At 40.2% G+C, this 20,599-nt stretch overlaps 1 protein-coding gene and 1 long non-coding RNA gene across 2 annotated transcripts in view; one reads left to right on the top strand and one right to left on the bottom strand.

Moving 5' to 3' along the window:
• The window catches only part of LOC123510804 (neuron navigator 3-like), a 700,801-nt gene extending 683,709 nt beyond the window's left edge, over window positions 1–17,092 (top strand). Inside the window, 17 exon segments of the mRNA XM_045266186.1 lie at window positions 790–901; window positions 3,757–3,926; window positions 4,300–5,214; window positions 5,465–5,647; window positions 6,706–6,732; window positions 7,664–7,836; window positions 8,121–8,272; window positions 8,557–8,640; window positions 8,956–9,043; window positions 10,182–10,309; window positions 10,593–10,774; window positions 11,499–12,386; window positions 12,969–13,214; window positions 13,446–13,642; window positions 13,806–13,951; window positions 14,676–14,852; window positions 15,451–17,092. Coding sequence (XP_045122121.1) covers window positions 790–901; window positions 3,757–3,926; window positions 4,300–5,214; window positions 5,465–5,647; window positions 6,706–6,732; window positions 7,664–7,836; window positions 8,121–8,272; window positions 8,557–8,640; window positions 8,956–9,043; window positions 10,182–10,309; window positions 10,593–10,774; window positions 11,499–12,386; window positions 12,969–13,214; window positions 13,446–13,642; window positions 13,806–13,951; window positions 14,676–14,852; window positions 15,451–15,561 — 3,979 coding nt within the window. The 3' untranslated portion in view covers window positions 15,562–17,092.
• On the bottom strand, window positions 12,247–20,395 carry LOC123510811. The gene is made up of 2 exons (XR_006676606.1): window positions 19,819–20,395; window positions 12,247–14,994 (listed from the first exon to the last, which is right to left on the bottom strand). It is a non-coding gene; the product is annotated as an uncharacterized LOC123510811 (long non-coding RNA).
• Window positions 20,396–20,599: the final 204 nt, after the last annotated feature.

Raw genomic sequence — 20,599 nt, 5'->3', positions numbered from 1 at the left:
ATATATATATATATATATATATATATATATATATATATATATATATATATATATATATAATAATCATGGTGAGGGCAAAGTGTTTCAATATACCGGCATCCATGTTGTGTCTGCAAGCAGGTTTTAGTAATGATTCTGCTTTTGCTTGTGTGTGTGTCCACGCTTTTGTTGACGAGCATGTCTGCAGCAGTAATCCCACATCATTGTGTCCGTGAAGCGGTGCCTAACTGAGTCTCCTGGCGCAGCAGCAGTATGTGAATCTAGTTACCTTCAGGAGACAGCTGAGCGGGCCCGTGTGTTCCTTCAGATTAATGCGTAGTGAAGGGGAGAGGGAGGAGCGGTTTGCACGGCTTCTCAGACCCATTAATGTCAAGTCTAATGAAGTACTGAGCTTAAGGGAACGTCCACATCGCGAGGGAAATCAGGGTGAGAGTAACTCGCTGCTCCCAGGAGACTAACCGGGTGTGTGTCCCCATTGAGGTGCACGGGATGCGGCGGGTCACTTCCAGGTGTGCCACGGAACCCTTTGTGGCTCTGTACCTAGGAACTTTAGTGTGTGTGTGTGTGTGTGTGTGTGTGTGTCCATTTGATCCCCTTTCTTACCTACGAGTTACAGAGAAGTAAGTATTCTAAGCATGGAGTTATTTCTTTTTACCTTCCTTGCCTCGAAAATCTCCTTAATGTGTGCTACCGTGGAGCCTGACGCCTGTAGCACCAGCCTTTCCCACGCAAACTAAACATACTCCCCATCATTTAAGGCGTTACTCATGCCTATGTTTCTTCCCGCAGTTTCGACGACAGCAGCAGTCTGAGTTCCGGCGTGAGCGACACTTTGAACGAGATGTCTGCCGAGGATATGCTGTCCACCTCGCTCTCCTCAGACCATCCCGCGTACCAGAAGGTGAGTCTCCACTGCCGTCACCATTAATATCCTACCATTAACTATTAGAATGTGAGTTCCCTCCTCCTCTGCCTCTAATATCGTACTTGAGTCGAGTCCTATCACAGCAGTCATAAACACCAGCTACTTGACAGCTCGCCATCCATGTAAGTCACAGCAGACAGTAATACTATGAGTCACACACACACACACACACACACACACACACACACACACACACACACACACACACACACACACAGTAGTAGGAAACTTGTGAGCTGTTCTCCACAACGGCGAACCACTTTCTGCCTCCGTTAAAGTGGACAACAACACTGGCCACGGATGTAAATGCCTGCTATCGATTTATCAGACATTGCTCTCACTTTCGTTTGCCTTCCAGATATACCTAAGCCAGCTGGTACAAAACGTTATCATAGTGTGTGCGTGTGTGTGACCTTTTTTTTACTTTGTTCTTGTCGTGTGATGCAAGCCTTGTGTTTGAGTGTCCCGCCGCTGACGTTCCTAGCAGTAGTTCTTGTCAGTGGTGTCTGGGTCGTATATTGACATGCTGAAACTAGTGAACGATGACATGAGCGGCTGGCAGGGAGTGAGTGATGAGTTGCATGGTGTGTGTGTGTCTGGCCATAGCACGTGGTATTAATAGGTTTGCGGCTCGTGTTTCTGTTGCAGTTTTGAAAAATGCGCCATACTGCGTCGTTTATCTCGCAGCTGACTCAAGCGAAATTTTGCGTTTAGAATTTCACCACAATAACTCCTTATGTTAACAACTGTTGAGTTTTACTGTTAACGTACTGGCCTACTATTGTAGTAGATGACATGGTGGATGCGCTCACCGTCAATAATTTGCGGCTATTTATTTGTGACCGTGTTGTTATTAATGTGATAATGGTGCTGGGAAGCCTCAAAGGATGCGTGCTTTTTTTTCTATCTCCCTCTCCGTATTGGATTATCGGATTATCAAGGTTTACGGGTCTGTACCTTTTCCTCACCTGCGCCTCGTGGTTGTTGTGGCGTGGAGGAAGCAGTGTGCAAAAGAGGGTAGCGATCAACGCTTCTATGGACCAAACACACACACACCTGGCGACAAGCTTACAGGATGGCTACCAAATTTGAAGGTCATGGAGTGAAGGCAAGGCTAGCTAATTATCTTAACTGCTTTTTCCAGAAGTTAGGTTAGGTACACTAGAGATTTATATTATCGGTTTATTAAGTTCACGGTTAATGTTTACTGTTGATCCTTGTCGGTGGCACAAGACACGGTTGTGGTAATTTACTCACTTTACGTCGCGTTCATGAAGTTTCTCTTTCATGTGGAAGGCTTGTATTAGTTTGTAGTAATGCTTTGGAAAAAATCATCACCGCGTGGCAGTTTTCCTCAGTCTTCCTCCCCTTCTCCTTGTGGCTGATTTATTTAGTATGGTGGAATTTGTGGTCTTTATAAATCATGTGTTACGGACGTCCAATGAGAGCTCGCCATACAGGTAGTTACTTAATGACGTATCACAGCATAACCAATCACAGACGTTCTGCTGTTGGACGTCGAATGAGAGCCCGCCATGCTGGGAGTTACTTTACAGTATTAGTATTGCATCTGTTTCTCAAGAGAGAGGATGAACCACGTAAGTTTTTTATCATTTTGCAAAACTGCTTCCGCCATGGATGTCCACTGCTCTTACCGTGATTTCAGGCTTCTTTTAGTTATTTCACCGCTACACCGGAAGCGCAAGAGACTTGTTAGGATGGAGCGGCTGTGGTGAGCGTTGTTGTTATTGGTGAGCAGCGTATAGTAAGGTATAGACAATTTCCCCACAAGTTTTGAGCTGAGCATTTTATTTTTACCCTTGACCTTTTATTTGCCAGTCACACTGACAAATAAATATAATGAAAGATCCAGCAGTGAGATTGGTTAACTGAATGTAGCTTTGCCCCACATGAAAATTCCAGGTAGCTATTTCGATAATGTGCATTTATTTATTTTGGGAGGGTAATATTTATTGATTAATCCCGCATGTCATAAAATCAGAAACAATAATTTATTCATGCATATTGCTCTCTCTCAATGTAGCCCCCACAGACCCACGCCTGCAGCTTTGATTGAGCCAGTGACGGTTGTCAATGGAAACCTGTCAGTGATACTTGTCCATCACTGGTGCTCCAAATCGAAGCATTGGGTACATCTGTTGATTATCACCTGTGGATATTTAGGTCTTTGTCTAAGTGAGATCTTGCACATGGGTTAGGCTTGTTAGGTGTATTTTCTTCGGGCATTGACCAAAGAACTTAACTGGAACAAGCTCTCTCTCTCTCTCTCTCTCTCTCTCTCTCTCTCTCTCTCTCTCTCTCTCTCTCTCTCTGCAACTGGTTTCCATCCCTGAGGAGTAATAATTATGTAATGTTTTTCTTACCTGAATGTAAATAAGTTATGTATTGCTGTTCCCTTTAGGTTCCATATAAGCATTGAAAAGCTGATATGAAGGCAGGGAGTTATTGTTATTAAAGAGACCACATGTGCAAACCGTTGGCACAGGAATAATCTTTGACATATAACAGCTGCAAGGTTATAAAAATATATTTGTGCTTTTGTACCAAAAAATGTATTAGTGCCTTTGTACTTGTACTCCTGGTCACTCCACCTGCACAGGGGGAAGAGTGATTTATGAGCTCAGCATGTGAACCTTGATTTATACCATTATTAGCCTTGTCACCTATCATTGGCCCAGGAAGCTAATATGTATCAGATTGTAATACAGATCCATAGTATGAAGAAAGTTGGACAAAGTTGAATTAATTTTACTATTGATCTTGTAACTCTTTGTGGTGATAAGTAGAGCTAATATCAGATTGTATTACAGAGCCGTAGCATGAAGGAAGTTGGGCTGAAGTTGCCAGTGGGCCTGAGTGGGTCACCATCCCGCAAGGTGGCCATGGGGGTGGACCCATCGGGCATGTACAAAGTGGTGTCCAGTCGAGCGCACGTCAAGAAGACAGAGAGCTCTCAGCAGACAGACAATAGTGCCTTCAAGTGAGTTGCACTTCGTATTAGCTTCAATAATATCTGGAATTTGTCACATGATCTCTAACCTAGCCACTAATGCCATACATATATATCTTTGTCAGAAGCCTTGCAGACTAATAGGGCTGAAACTTGCAAAGCCTTAGGCACAAACCTTACTATTGACTCAACAGGTGTACACTTGTTAGGTGTTGGTAATTGCCTTAATTCAACCAGGGCACCACAGCATGTGAAAAAAGATCACCACCAAGGCACACTACATAATGCAATGCTGTATAGTAAGGATTGTGAAACACTGAAGTCTCCCTTCAGACCTCACAATCTTTAGATACATGATATTGCATGGAACAGAATTATGGACAATAGCAACTTTTTCTTTCAGACAAATATCAAATACACAGTGGAAAAAATATGTTGAAAATGGTAAGGGAAGCTTGGAACGTTCAGCTAGAGAGCTACAGAGAGGCATGGACCCATCAAGTGGAAGCTCCAGGAAGATGGACCACAAGAAATCAAACTTAGGATCTCCTCAGTCTGGTGGCCCGGGCAGCGCACCTCTCGGCAGCGGCTCAGGGCCCTCGGGCTCAGGCTCTGCAGGATCCAGGAAGGTAGAGAAGAAGGGAACCAGTGGGGAAAAGAAGAGAGAAGGAGAAAGAAGTAGCAGAGACAGAGGGGTAGGAGGTTTGAGTGCACAGCTTAATGGTGACTCGAAAAAACTGCAAAACCCCAAGACTGCTCCAAGTCACTTTGGATACAATGGTAAAAGAACAACCAGCTCTGGAAGTGTTGCCAGCACTGGGAGCACCAAGGGAAGCAAAGGAATCAAAGACGACAGCACAGGAGGCAGCTCTTCTCATCATGAAAGTTCTAGTCATAGTTTAGAGAGGCCAAGAACCAAATTGAAGGTATCAGGAGGAACGCAGACCACAAGTGACTTACACTACATGTCCAGTGGTGTGCACAGCGATGGGGAATATTCCTCAGGCTCACTTGGCAGAAAGTACCAGCTCAAATCCTATTCCCTCAATGGCCCTGTGGCAGCCCAGCTATCACAGAGTGTGCGGGAGAGAATCATGCAGTCTCCATATGGCAAGGTTCACGTAGGGGAGTATGCTCAGTACCCATCTCCATACTACAGGGAGAGGAGCCCACGCATCAAGCCCACCGATGGCTCCTTGAGCGACTCTCCGTATTCCAATTACGCTGAGTTGCAGTATGGCGGGAGTCCCTACAGCAGCCCATACTCCTGGGTGTCCAGGAGCAACTATGCTGGCTCGGTGGCATCAGCGCCCACGAGGTAAGTGGCTTCTGGCTTATTGCTTCTGTGTGAGTTCTTTGCACCTTCTCTTGATCACTGGAAGCATACTCTTGCTGGCTTTAAAGTGTTGTAATATTCAGTAATTCACTTTTTGCCTTTTTACATGAAAACTGCACACACACTTCACCTCTGCAACATTGATTGTGATTATTATTATTCAGAACATTTGATTTTTGTGTGTGAGTAGCTCAAGGTGATTCAGCTTCTCTGCTTCCTTAAATCAAACCAGACCATTGGGTGGCAGTCTGACAGAAGCAGAGAGTATGGAGAGCATAAGCTCTAGTGCCTCGAGTATAGCTGCACAGATCCAGCACGCTCGGGCCACCAGCCTCACCCAGGCCCGCCTCATGATGCACCAGCGAGAACTCTCCTCCTCACCCTCCCCTAGACTTGCTCGCTCCAATAGTGTTAGGTAATCAAACATTTTATTTTGCTATGATTCATACCATTCTCTCCACCCCGTTGATGCCCTGGTCTCTGAGATGTGACTTGTCTATGCTATTGTGTGTATAAAGAATGTATTTTCATTTTTGTGAGTCTAACCATGTGCTACACTGGCTCCAAGAGCATCAGCTTTGTCACTGATTATTAGTTTTTATAATACCTCAAATTTCATATACTGGAATGTTGTATATGTGCTAGTACAGATTCACTGAAAAGTTCTAGCTGTGATTGTGAATGCAATGAATATTAAGGAAGATTAATTTATCATGCACTTGATTTAACATTTGGCAGCACACTGTATTTATGTGACATATATATTCACTAATTTTCTGGAATCAATTTATTTATTTAGAAAAGCTATTCAAGTAGCCATGATATTGCATACATCATGCATTCATTCACCTTCTGTCAACACACAACCATGCCAGCTCAGACAGAGTAGTGGAAGGGATCAGGGTGGTCAGTGTCTTGTGCTGTGATGTCTGCACAGAATGTGTGCATCCCTCATCATTCTGTGGTGTTTTTGTAAATCACACAGCTGGTGAATGATTACAGTGTCCTCATCTTCTTTGATTTTGTGCTGAATTGACTTGATTTTGGAAACTTGAAGAATGAAAGCTTACAGAGATTGGCACTTCAAAAAGTTGCACCTGAATTGCAATTGATGATTTTTTATAATAGTTACAATTCAAGAAACCTATGCTATAGGTTTTTTGTATATTCAGCATTCTTAGCTTTTGTACAATCTGCATTTTCACTGTTTGCAGTTTGAACAAAATCAGTCAGGGTGGAATGTACTTTAAAAGAGAAGATTGTTTATGAATGAACTAACCCTGAATTTATATATTAATGTTTACCACAGCATGGATTAGCCACCAACAGAGTTTAAATTGTTTCATTGCTGTGTATGATATCAATCCTGCCCCCAGAACAATGGTTGATTTGCATGCCTAAAAATAAGCCAATTTTTTTTAAGTGTAAACCGTCATCACTAACACCATTAACAAAACTTTGTGCCCTTCGCAGCCATCTTATTGAACGGACCTTCCCTAGGTATGGTTTATCTCTGCTTCCTAGATCACTTGTAGGCTTCAGGCCACAATGGAACACTGAGTCCTCCTATTGAGAAATGCATTAATTTCTTTTTACTGCTGTTTGATTACTTTTTTTTTTTATTATTATTATTTAGCAGTACTTTATCAGACCTGTTAAAATGTAGTGAAAACAAGTTTGGTTTAGTCATAGTCATAAGTTTATTCTTTAAGCAGGAAAAGCTTTTGATGCACTTTTCAGTATGTGGTTCTAAGTTTGGCCTGCTTCAGTAGGTACAGTCATTTTGTATCTTGTCTCATAGACATTGCTGTGTGTGTGTGTGTGTGTGTGTGTGTGTGTGTGTGTGTGTGTGTGTGTGTGTTTGTTTGTTTGTTTGTTTGTTTGTCTTTTGTCTCCCCAAAAGTTTTGTATATGGTTATGGACAATATTTGTACCTACATTCCTTTATTGAGTAGCACTATGTTCTGTGTACTACATGTCCAGACAATAGAAATAAGGTAAGCTGAGACACACTGGTGACAAACTGATAATGAAGCTTTCTCAGCATGGCTTGTCACTCACTGCCTTTCAGCAAACATGAGCTTGCTTTTGCTTATATTTTATTTTCATGTAAGATGTTTTGTCTTCTGACAGCAGTTAACCATTATAGTTTCAGTACATAAAATAGTTTTTTTTTTTTTAATTCACATGCTGATTTTTTTCTTTTCTTTATTTGCATGTAAAAAGAAAAACACTGCTGACAAGAGTTCTTGCCAGTGAAGTGAAAAGTTTGCTGTATTTATTTTGTTATTGAAAGTATTTTTTAATTGTAGCTCATAATATAGATCAATTATTTACAAAATTGCTTAACTTTTATCATAGAAAAGCTGTAGAGTTTTAAGTAACATCTGTAGTCTCAGTGAATTACATGGTACGAGTCTCCCCACCTCAGATCCACAAAGTCCGAGAAGCTGTACAGCAGCAGTGGGCGGGAAAGCCACGCATCGCAGCCCACCAGCCCCACGCCTCCCGGTGGTGCCAGGCTGCCTATCTCCCCCCTCAACACTGTCAGAGGCTCCCCTTACTACTCCACTGTCATACCTAGAACCTCCAAGGATGACGAGTGTAAGTGTCTTGGTGTAACATATTTACACACCTTCAGTACTTCCATGGGTTCTAGTTGATGTGACAAATTTCTTAGAAATGTTTTTATGGTTCTAGTGACATAGAAAGGTTTCTGTACCATCAGCTGGAGGAATATTCTTTGAGAATCCACCTAATCATCTCTGTGGCCTTTGAAAATACCCATGGTGAGATACAAAACATTTTATGATACTGACCCTGAACACCCATTACTGGAGTATAATTGAATGTTCTATATCCCACTCAGAGTTCTTTTCTTTTTCCAGGTCATGGCTCTTCACTGTCCCTTGTATCATCATCCTCATCACTGTACAGCTCACAGGAAGAGAAGCAGGCTGCTGAGATTAGGAAGCTGCGGAAGGACTTGGCTGAGGCTCAAGATAAAGTTGGAACTCTCACCAACCAACTCACTACTAATGTATGTTTTGAGTGCATGCAGTGTGTGTGTGTGTGTGTGTGTGTGTTGTCATATAGTGTTTGATGGTATTTGAACAATGATATTTTTGGGAATTTCAATGCTGTACCAGGGTTTCAATGGAATGTATCAGTTTTCTTATTAGGACAGTGTTTCATCCTCTAAATTATGGATTTTAGCAGTTCTCCCAAATTTTGCTTTGCTTTTAAAATACATCGAGATAATTTTGATGATGATAGTGTCTCACATGACCACCACAAGACATAACTGTACATTATCTGTTCTAGGCACACATGGTTGCTGCCTTTGAGCAATCCCTGACCAACATGACCAACCGACTGCAGCAGCTCACAGCCTCCTCTGAGCAGAAGGTTTGAACTATGTCTTACTTTGAGGATATTTTCATTACAAATTTATAATGGACAAATAACTATTTTAAGAACACAGCCATATATATATATATATATATATATATATATATATATATATATATATATATATATATATATATATATATATAAAACAGTATTTTATACATACATATATACATAATTGCAAAGAAAGGACTTCAGTTATATGTTTTAGCAAGAAAAGCAAGTTATTTAAAGTAAATGTGATGGGTTAAAAATTAGAAATGAGTATTGGTATAGCTTATTGTGAATATTTACTTATGTGCACATATTCAGGACTCGGAAGTAATGGAACTCCGGAAAACAATAGAAGCCCTCCGTCAGCAGAGTGTAGATGCCGGGCTGACAGTGGCCTGCCTGCAAAGTACGTCCCCTGACTGCCATCACCACCACCACCACCACCACCACCTCCACTCCACCCCTTCCCCCACCAGGCACCACCATTCCCAGCACCCTCCCAACATAGCCTCCTGTTCTGTGCTCAATGTTACCACCAGCGGGAGTCGATCCAACTCGCCTGAGAAACCCTCTCATGATGTTGCTCGCAGGCACACTTTTACGGGGAATTGTAAAGACCTTGTAGTGTGTGAATTTACTGAAGCTGGTGAGACTTGATCATGTTTTTGACAAGCAAGCAAGCAAGCAAGCAAGCAAACAGGCACTCTTCTCTCTACTTCTTAAGCTGAAGCTGATGTACTTTGGCAAAACATACTCACTGTAGCCTCAAATCTCAAGGGAAAAGATCTGCTTGTTGAATCAACAAAACTGAGCATCCTGTGAAAGTTGTCAGGCATGGGTGACAGTAGACTATGGGGCTCCTGACCTCCCTCTCTTCCCTCCCCTTGACTCCTCCCTTCTGCCTCCATTGAAGACCTAATTTTTGTATGCTTTGTTACTTCCTTAGTTGCCATGCATTTTGTTTTTTGTTTTTTTGGGTGGGAAAGAGCTTTGTTTTCACTTACTTTTTGCTTTGGTATTTCAAATCTTTTGAAAAGTACAGTGCTTGCTGGTAAAAACAACTTTGCTTATACTAATGTATGTAAGTTGTACAAAACTAGTTTTTGTGTATACGAGAAGATTAACATACAGTTGTGCATGTTTGTGCTGTCAATGTCGTACATAGTGTAATTTGTAAGAAATTTCCAGTTACTTGAATAGATTTATCTTAAAAGTTTTGGTTTGAAATTGAGTGTAATTAATATTCTAAAAACTATTATTACTAATATTGATATTTAGATCAACTAAAAGCTGAATTTTGCTTAGTTTTTTAAACATGCATTTGTGTAGTAAAACATTCTCATTCACTAAAAATATAGTGCCAATCCCTTTGTTTTAGTTAACTAATACTGAGTCAAACCATTAAATGCCTTCATTTAGTGTGCTACTTTGCATATTTTAGTTTTCTATGATTTTGCCTCATTATTTTTGTTATTAAAAACAAAATAATTATTGGTTTATGGAAAATACTTCAAATTTTTACACATGCTTATAATTCTATATAGGCGGCAAGTTGGTGCGAGGAACGTCGGTGGAGTCTGTGTCCAGCATCTCCTCGGCCTGTTCTGCCGCCTCCCACACCTCCAACCACGACAAGAGTGATGGCTCCAAGTCAGGAAAAAAGAAAGGATGGGTGAGTCCATACTTTATTACTCAGGAATTTTTTTATTATAGCTTATAATGTGATCAATAATTTACAATTCTACTTCACCTTTATCTAAGAGACGGCTGTACATTTTATTTATAGTAATAACGTTTATTGTCTCCTTGAGTTACTCGATATAAGTTTCCCCACCTCAGGTCCACAAATCTACATGATATATCTCTCGGCCATTACTTTCTTGGATTACATTAAAAATCTGAAATGCACAGCCATAAGACACCATTAATTAATTATTTTTCTTTTTACAATGCAGCTCCGCAGTTCATTCAGCAAAGCATTCTCACGTGGCCACAAGAAGAGCAAGCAGGGAGTGTCGGGTGGCTCCGTGTCAGACATTGAGGGGATGGAGAGAGGAGACTCTTCAGCCCCTGCATCACCTCAACTTCAGCGTGCTAATGGGGAACCTGTGGAACTTGACTGTCAGTCCACTACAAGGTGAGTAAATATGTCTGAGGAGTGTTGGGGAGGATCTTTTATGTAAGGGGAAAGCTGGCCAAGTGCAACATAAAACAACAAAAAGGCCTTTTTAGGTGCCAGTCCTCTTGCAGGTCTGAGATAGTTAGCCCAAAAAAAGAGATAAATGTCTTGAAATCTCTCAGATAAACTTAGTTAGTGACTTTTGGGTCAAAGCCAAATGGTGGAAAACTGGGAAGATTCAAAATGGGCATGAGAGGAAATCCAGTTGTTGTACACATACATGCAACATCCAGCTTTAGTTGTCTCAGAAACATGTGTTTTGATGAGGTTTAGTAGAGAAGGTGTTCTACAGATTGAAAATTAAATCCAAGACGGCTAATGTTGCAAAGTTAATGAAGAAAGATCATTTGGGTATTATCATTTATGATCATTACCATAAGATGATAAGAGTAAAATCCAACCTGGGGACATTTATGATACAATCCCCAGAAAGGGACTTCAAGATTGGTGTTGGTACCATTTTTCAATCTTACTGAAAGGTGTGTGTGTGCAGTAAGTGCATGTAGTTTTGTGTGAAGGAGGAGAGTTGTCTTCAGAGGGCAGGCTGTGACTGGCACCCCTTGAATTGTGAGACACAAAGGGGGGAAAAGGGGGACAATCAATGAGTTCACAACTAGCTTTAATGGTATCATTAAAGTTCTCACATGCTGCATTTCTCTTAAAACTTGTATTTGTGTTTCAGTATGTGTAAAGAGCAAGTAAAAGAAGAAGACGTAGAAAACCTGAAGTGCCAGCTGCAGGAGAAGGACATGGTTCTGACGGACATTCGCCTGGAAGCCTTGTCCTCAGCTCACCAGCTGGAGTCCCTGAAGGAAACTCTAAGCAAGATGAGATCAGAAATGATATCTTTAAAGCAGGACAATGATAGATTACACAGACTGATGTCCTCCAAATCCCTAAATTCTTCTCAAAGCTCCCTGCCAGTGTCAGACTCCATAGAACAGAGACTCAGCCTGGGCGAGGAAGTGACTATGCCAGACTCCACTGATGTGATTCTAATTGACCCTAGTGATAAAGATGGAAAGAGAGTTAGTATTACTGTGTACATGGGCTGCCACGGTGACTATGACAAATATGTAAATCCCATCGATGGGCTGCAGGGGAGTGAGTGTATCATAGGTGCTATTTCAGTAAGTGGTAAGACCAAGTGGGACATGTTAGACAGTCTTGTAAAGAGAATTTTCAAGGAGTACATCTTGAGAGTGGACCCAGTGTCAAACCTTGGCTTGAGTGCAGACTCCATCCTCTCCTACCACATCGGCGAGATCTCCAGAGGCCGCCACCCCGAGTCTCCCGAACTCTTGCCTTACGGATATTTAGTCGGGGAAGTGATGGCCATCAAGCTCATCCTGAAGGGGGCCAATATTAACCATGTTGATGCTTTGGCCTTTGAAACAATGATCCCCAAGTCAATAGTACAGAGGTATGTGTCCCTTCTCACTGAGCACCGCAGGATCATCCTCTGTGGACCATCGGGGACAGGAAAGACGTACTTGGCACAGAAATTGGCTGAGTATTTGGTGACTCGCATGGAGAAGGATCCATCGCCAGGATATATTGCAACATTCAAGTACGTACTGCATGACACCTTTAAAGATTCTTCATAGTGAATACTCATTGTCATGTTTAGTATAATTCTAGTAGTTTATATGTGTATAGTAGGGAAACACATGCTGATGCTAAAGTATGTACTATATTCCTTGACATTTAAGTTTTACAATTGTCTTCAGAAAGAATGAGTTATAGACAAGTGGCATGGCCATGTATATATAGAGAAGCAGCTCAGCCTGCAGGGCCATGATTGGCAAAAGCTGGATAATATAAGCCTGACTGTGGGCCAAGACAAATGCAGCCAGGCTCACCTTGTATGGCTTCTGTCAATCATGGCCCGTTCTGCAGTATGGACCTGCAGGCTGAGTTGCTTCTGTGTATATATATTGCCATGCCATCCACTTGTAACTTGTTCTTTCTGAAGAACTGAAACTTCAAGCAATATAATACATACCTTGCATCAGCTTGTTTCCCTACCACTCACTCTACACATTTGTCTAGATATAGACATGTCTAAAACTACGTAGTTTAAGTAAATTGTTTTATAATAAAACCACCTATAAATTTAGTATGTAGCTAAAAACTTCTGTTTCATTTTTAGTGTTGATCATAAGACTGGCAAGGACCTGGGAGCTTACCTGTCCCACATTAGTGATCAGTGTGAGAACAACAGTGCCGACCTGCCCTTGGTCATCATCCTGGACAACTTGCACCATGCTGGGGCACTGACTGATGTGTTCAACGGCTTCCTGAGTGCCAAGTACACCCAGTGTCCATACATCATTGGTACCATGAACCAGACGACATCGTGTTCCACCACAAACCTTCAGTTGCACCACAACTTCAGGTGTGCTGCAGTTTTATTGCCTTTGTGGTTGTCTCACACTGTGTACAAATTGAAAAGTTGAATATTTAAAAATTTTTTTTTTTTTTTTTTCTCTAAAAAAAAATTAAAGCCTTACTTGAAAGTAGTATGAGTATCTTGTACTGTTCGGAAAGACCATTTTTTTCCAAATATCACCGTAAAGTATGAGAGTAGAGCAGTTGCCTTCAGAGTTGTCACTTGTGCCACACACAGATGGGTCCTGATGGCCAACCACATGGAGCCAGTGAAGGGCCTAGTGGGGCGTGTGGCTCGCCGCCGCCTCACCCAGGTGGAGGTGGAGGCTGGCTCTCGCCTGCCCCGTCTGCAGCAGGTCCTGGACTGGCTGCCACGCTGCTGGAGTCATATTAACAAATTCCTGGAAACGCATTCCTCCTCAGATGTCACCATTGGTAAGGATTTTCTTTCTTATATGCCAGGTTTTACTACATTCTCTAATTGCATTATGTCCACAATAAAGGATTCTTCTGAGTACATTGAGTTCTCTGTGTTAAGTTACAACAGAACCTCATGGCAATTCTACAACAATCTTTATACTTATGCTTTTTTGTTCAGGGCCTCGCCTCTTCCTGTCCTGCCCTGGCTCTCTGGAAGGTTCACAGGTTTGGTTCACAGACTTGTGGAACTACTCCTTGGTACCTTACCTTGTGGAGGCAGTCAGGGAAGGACTTCAGCTCTATGGAAAAAGATCTACTTGGGAGGTATGTAGACTATTATTGCCTTAAAATGAGAATGACATCAGAAAATTATTTGGGTTTACAGTCACTTGGTATTGGGGTAGGTGATACTCAGGTCATATGGTTCTCAAGACAGATCACCCTGAGTACAGCTAGACCTTAGGACGCTTGCTACCTTAATTACATGCTCACCAGAATGTCTCTAGACTCAGACATGTGGACTGCATGTCTTGACAACAGGCTTCATTAGGGCAGCATGTAGATCCATGGACACCAATATAATGTTTACTATGCCATCTATTACTTATTCAACACATCCATCCATCTACTCAATCATATCCACTCATTTATCCATCCACCCAGCTTGTTTATGGATGAGTGAGTAAATAGATTGAAAGTGGTTTAGTGAATGAGGGGATATGTTTTAGGAAGTTGTGGATGTGTTGCTGAACACTATATTAGATAGTGCTATATTCATGACATTTTAATGTACAGATATTTTGGGGATCAAGTAGGTACTTAAGTGTTTTGAACACCAAACAACCTGAGACCTCTTCCCTTCAGGCTGAGTACCATCTGTCTTGAGGCTTTTCCCTATATGACCTAAGAACCATCCTCTCTAGTACTAAGTGACTAATTCTCAATTATTATTCATGGCTAAGAAAAAAAGCATCATTAATATGAGTGAAACACAGTGAGAGACTAAGCATCAACTGGTGCCACTAGTTATGTGAACACCTCCCCACAGGACCCAACCACATGGATCACGGAGACATACCCATGGCCACCAAGCAGCCACGCTGGACCCCAAGCCTTACTGTCCCTGCGTCCTGAAGATGTGGGATATGACACTCTGGCTGCCACAGTCTCCTCCACCACCCAGGATAAGTTTAAGAATGACAATCAGGGAGAAAATGACCCACTGGTAAGAGGAATTATTCGGTGTGCAGTGCATCTCTGTAGTGTAGTGGTTATCACACTTTCTTCTGTATCTGCAACTCTTAGTTTGAGTGTGTTAGATACTTCAGCACAGTGCCCAATCAGCTGCTCATCTTCTCTTGTGTATCCTGCAAAGTGAATTGAGTAGTAAATAGATACTAAAAGCCTAGCAGTGGGAATTCTGATACTATATATAGAGTTGTCACAATCAGCTCAGAATAAAGAATCTTTGACTTTAGCAGCAAGCAAATAGAAATTATATGGACTTTGCAATTGCTCAGCTGACTTTTACTGATTATTCTAAGGCAACTGTTCTGTGGATAGATGAGGAATTATATTGAGAAATATATATATATATATATATATATATATATATATATATATATATATATATATATATATATATATATATATATATATATAATGATTTTCATCCTGAAGTCAAAAGACTTAAACTCCCTTTTTAATGTGTTCTTAAGAAATTATATAATATTTTATATGTAATAGAAATTTTTCAGAATTGTCATAATGCTTAAATATTTGGATTTCCATACTAATAATATATATTTTCTTATCATTCCCAGCTGAGTATGTTAATGATACTGCAAGAAGCTGCAAACTATTCCAGTCCACAGCAAGATTCAGATGCTGCTTCCATAGAAAACATGGAGAACCCCTTGAAGTCAAACATCTAAGAAAACTAATGTGGTCTGTCACAGAGTGGATTGGCAATGCCACAGAGAAGAACCAAATGGAATCAAGACAGGGGCACATGTCAGCAAGCAGGGTAGCAGAGGGTGTGCTGGATAGTGAGATGGTCTGAGTCTGGGGGCGTGAGGGAAGACGGGTAAATATGGTGGGGTCTAGTCAGTCCTGGCGTCTACTCGCCAGATAAGTGGTTCTGATTGAAGTTTAATTTTCACTGAGTTTTGGGGGACTTTCATCAGACTACATAAATAGAAATGTAAGTGATTATACATTGCTCTTTTCGTAATACAGCATAAACAATTTTGAAATAGATATAAACTGGAAATGAAAAAGAGACATCTTTCTACTATTTTAGATAAAATAGCCAGCATTTGCTACTCCTGTTGATTCAAACTGGGTCTACAGAGAGCATGGCATGGTTCCTAATCTGTACATTGATGGCATCTGTGTGTGATGGAAAATGGACTATGAGCTGAATATATAACATTATAGGAAGCTTATTTTCCTCCATCAATTTATAATCATTGATTACTTTAAGTATATTATAAAAATTATTTTGAATGCCTGATGTTTGTGCTGTGTATACAATAAGCTGTTCATTTAAGACCTTTTTCTTTTGCATTGAAACTGCAGAGATCTATACTAGATTATAACACATGGTGCACAAATATAATGTATGAGGAGGAATAGAACTTCCAGGTTCAAGTTCTTCCAAATTACTTTAATATGTATATATTTATGAATGGGTAAAATGGCTGAAAGCTTTAATGGGGTTCACTGATATGGTAGATTGATGTGTTTTGTTGCTTTGAAGCTCTTGCTGTCAAGTGTTCATTCAGCTAGCAGACCTAAGCAGCTGCTGCTCCGAGACGAAATACTGCACAGTACGTGTGTGTGTGCCTGTGTGTGTGTTTGGTGTGAGTTGAGTTAAACCAAAGCCAAGCTTTCCAGTGTCCTTAGCTTAAGTGCCTGAGAGCTAAGAGGACACCACCCCTTTTAAAGCATCTTCATATTATTTTATTTAATTCTCAAGATTTTGGACACAAGCTTTTGAATTTAATAGCTTGAACATTTTACTCTTCCTGCCCAGAGTTGCCAAATTCTATATTGCTACTGACTTTATATATTTTCCTTTAATATTGTAAATAATGTACATAATTCTAAAATAGAAGAATACATACTATTGGGAGGTATAAGTGTGTACTGTTCCATTATTCAAGTGTGAATGGTTGGTGTGTATAGAATGAGAAATACTACTTCACCTCAATATTGTGTGAGAAACTTGTGATAACATGAAGCAGCAGCAATGTGACAGTCAGCTTAGAGTCCATGGAATTATACTGAAGCATTTTATGGATGTTGATGTCACAGTGACTCTGATGGTGTTTAATTATTCAGGCTACATCTGTAATTTTGGTAGATATACAAAAGTGAAGCTGTTCCCTTATTTCCATTTTTATACAGAAATTGGCATTTTTACAATGCATTTCCTTTGAAATATACTTGAGTGTTCTTTTACCTACTTTTTTATACATAACATTCTATTGTACATATTATTGGGAGGGGAAAGATATAGATGATATTCCCGCATGTGAGGATGAACACATGATCTGACCGGGCCCTCCATGACTGGAGGGGAAGACTACTGCCATAGTATTGCCTGTGTATTCTTAAAAAAAGGAAACGTTAAATACAATTATTAGTACTACTGTTTATATCTACTTTCACAGACTATACCTGGTATTAAAGGTATCTCTCTCTCTAGCAGTGTTACACTGGAGGTAGATTGCAGGAAGGATCAACTATTTGCAACCAACACCAAGATACATCATAGTAAGGCAACCAGGCATTCAGGTTAAAGCAGGCATGCAGGAGTAGTGACAGGTCAGATGATCAGCTCCCAATCTTCAAAGTATCAGCAGTTTAGTCATTTCACACATCCTTACTTCCCCACTTACCCTCCATAAAAGAAGAAATTTATACTTATCTAGCAACTTCCACTAACACTACAAATCAGAGCTCAGTAGTCTACTCGTTGCAATGTGAGTAGCAATTACTAAATCAAGCAATATATTAAAAATGTGAACATATGGTGACTTTCAGCCAACATTAAACAAGTGTCCATATGATACTGTACAGTGGAGGTAATGGGTAAGTTAACTTGGGTGGATATAACAGTCAAGATTGGGTGAATATGGTTGTGATGACATGGAAAGCAAATACCTATAAAAGTAGTGTTGCAGAAGGCAGTGACAAACGCAAGTATGCCTTAGGAAAGACATTGCTGATAGGTAAGTTATATACATTGACACTTAGCATTTCATTTCATATCAATGTTACCCAATCTATTAGCAAGACATCTTTAGGCAAACAACTTTAGGAAACTACTGTAGAAAATGTTTCTTGTTAATGAAATCACACCTACACACAAAAAAAAAACTATCTCGGCTGTTTTTTTCTTTGACTCCCTCATGACTAGTGGGTTTCCAGTCTCATCAATACGTATCTATTACTTGTTTCTTGTGTTTCTCATTTATCTTGTCTCATTATTCTAAAGCAGTCTGCAGGATAAATATCTTATTTTTCATCACTGATTTACATTTTTACCCATTGTTTAGCTATTACAAACATTGCAAAGTACTGCAACAACTAACGTCATTATGAAGAAATATTTATTTCTCTTTGCCTCTGTCTGTCTATCTGTATCTATGTAAGGCATTAGATAATGAAAGAAATTGACATTTAAAAATTAGGAAGGTGGCAACTCTGTATGCAGCCAGTTAACAGGAAGACAAGGTAATGGATGAATAGTTCGCTGTAAGTTGAGGAAGGTAAACAGACTTGGTGTGCGTGAACAACAGTTGGTCTGTCTGGGCTTATCGAAAATCAGCCTAAAACAATGGCATATGCCTACAATACAAGTTCACAGGATCGTGGATCAAGGATAAGGACATGCAGAGTTAGTTAACTACCCTCAATTACCACATAGCTCCTCCTTATTGAGCCTTCTAAAGTGAGGAGGCACAAGGAGGTTTGTTTGGTGTGCAATCACTAGGGGGAGGATGGAGGAGCTAAGTGTACCAGGTGTGGCAACTAGGAATGTGAAGGGCTAACAGAAGGTAAGCTCAAAGTTGTATGACAGTCATGTAGTGATGTATGGAAGAATAACCATGAAGAAAGAGAAAATGAGAGAAGAGTTCTACAATGAGCAGTAAGATTGAAAAAAACAGGAAAGCAGTATAATCCAAGTGTGGAGCACTCAGGATAGCAAAAGAACAGCAAGAAGCCACACAGAAGGTGAGAGGATTAGTACAGACATTACTAATATAAGTGAGGAGATACAGAAAAAGAAGGCAGCAGATGATGAGCTGAAAGACATGGTTTTAAACCTAAAAAAGAAATTAAAAAAAGAGAAAGAAGGCCGAGTCCCAAGAAAGCATGAGTCATCAATGCTATGGCCAAAAAATCGTCTGCCCAGCAATCTTAGAATCTGTACACGTGTGTGGATGATCTGCGTCTCCAAGTTTTGCATCCGATGTGAACACTCCTATTGGAAATACACTAAGGCAATTCTAAGCCATGCAGCTTCGCATCGCATGCATTGTGTGCCTCATCTCCGGTGAAAAACTGCCTTAAGGAGCCTTTGTTTACAACCACATGTGTGGATGTTCAACTATCAGGTATTTTTTCAAGTATTAAATCGAACTTTTGTGTTTGAGTATTGAAAAGTTTGACTATTAAGACAATCGAATATTGAATCTCGGACTTCAAATATATTTAATTCCAGAAAGCTGTTCTGTGTCCGAATTGTTCCATATCCAAAACTGTTTTTCCCATAGGAAATAATGTAAATTATTTTAATCCATTCCAAGACCCTAAATTTTAATAAGACTTGAACTATGTAAAATTAACATTATTTATATACCTCTTGGTGGCAAGCTTTAGGGTAAGTGTCACTTAACCAGGTATTAAGAACATATTGGGTGGTGGCAGCACTACCATTAGCATAGTCAGTTAGTTCTAAGTGGATTCTATGTTTTACATCTGCTACACCTTGTCACTACAGTAGTTAAATATTTTTGTTAGTTACGAGATCAGTGTACTTAAACAAAATATTACTCAACCATTCTCTCTGGTTAACTGACTCTGGTAAACTGAAAAACTGGTCAAATGTCCTGACCATAGCTGGGAATAAATGAAAGGTGACAGCATGGAATCAAAACAAAGAGGGAACTGTTGTTTACCTTCTGCCATCGGTGCTAGCATTACCTGGATTCACCAGATTAAGCCGTCTTCAGGTTGTTCCAAATCTGAATTTCCAACTCCGAGGGTCAAAATTGTTAAAATTTTTGTTCCAAGTCCTAACTGTTCCAAGTCCAAGGTGTTCCAAGTCCGAAGGTCCACTGTAAAGTTAAAAGAAATAAAGGTAGATAAAAGCCATGGCAAAAATGCTTGGAAATATATCAGAAAGTTAAAAGCAGGAAAAATAAAAAGGAAACAAACTGTGTGATGGATAATGTTTACAATAATGATAAGAAAATTGTAATGGATAACGTAACTACAGAGATAGAAGATTATTGGAGCACAATATATGGGAAAGAAAAATTACATAAAATATGGAATGTTGAAAAAAAGGAAGAATACATACAAGTAGAAAAAATGAGAATGGCAAATAAACAGAATGGATAGATAAAAGGGTTAATAGAAGATAGGAAAATAGTAAGAATTAGAAGTGAAAATTTAAGCAATGATGAATGAAGTAAGGAAATTTGGGAATTGGACACACAAATGTAGAAACAAGAACTGAGAGAAAAATTTAGTCTGAATATGTATTAGGAACAGAGAGAGAGAGAGAGAGAGAGAGAGAGAGAGAGAGAGAGAGAGAGAGAGAGAGAGAGAGAGAGAGAGAGAGAGAGAGAGAGAGAGAGAGAGAATCAGAAACAAATGTGACAATAGAGAAGCATGGGTCATTATTCAGATGCACAACTAACAACTTACACATTGGAGACAGGATGATTTCAAGAC

Source organism: Portunus trituberculatus, chromosome 30 (assembly GCF_017591435.1).
Source record: "Portunus trituberculatus isolate SZX2019 chromosome 30, ASM1759143v1, whole genome shotgun sequence".
NCBI lineage: Eukaryota > Metazoa > Arthropoda > Malacostraca > Decapoda > Portunidae > Portunus > Portunus trituberculatus.
Note: the sequence above shows the minus strand (reverse complement) of the source record. Positions and strands in the feature narration are given on the sequence as shown.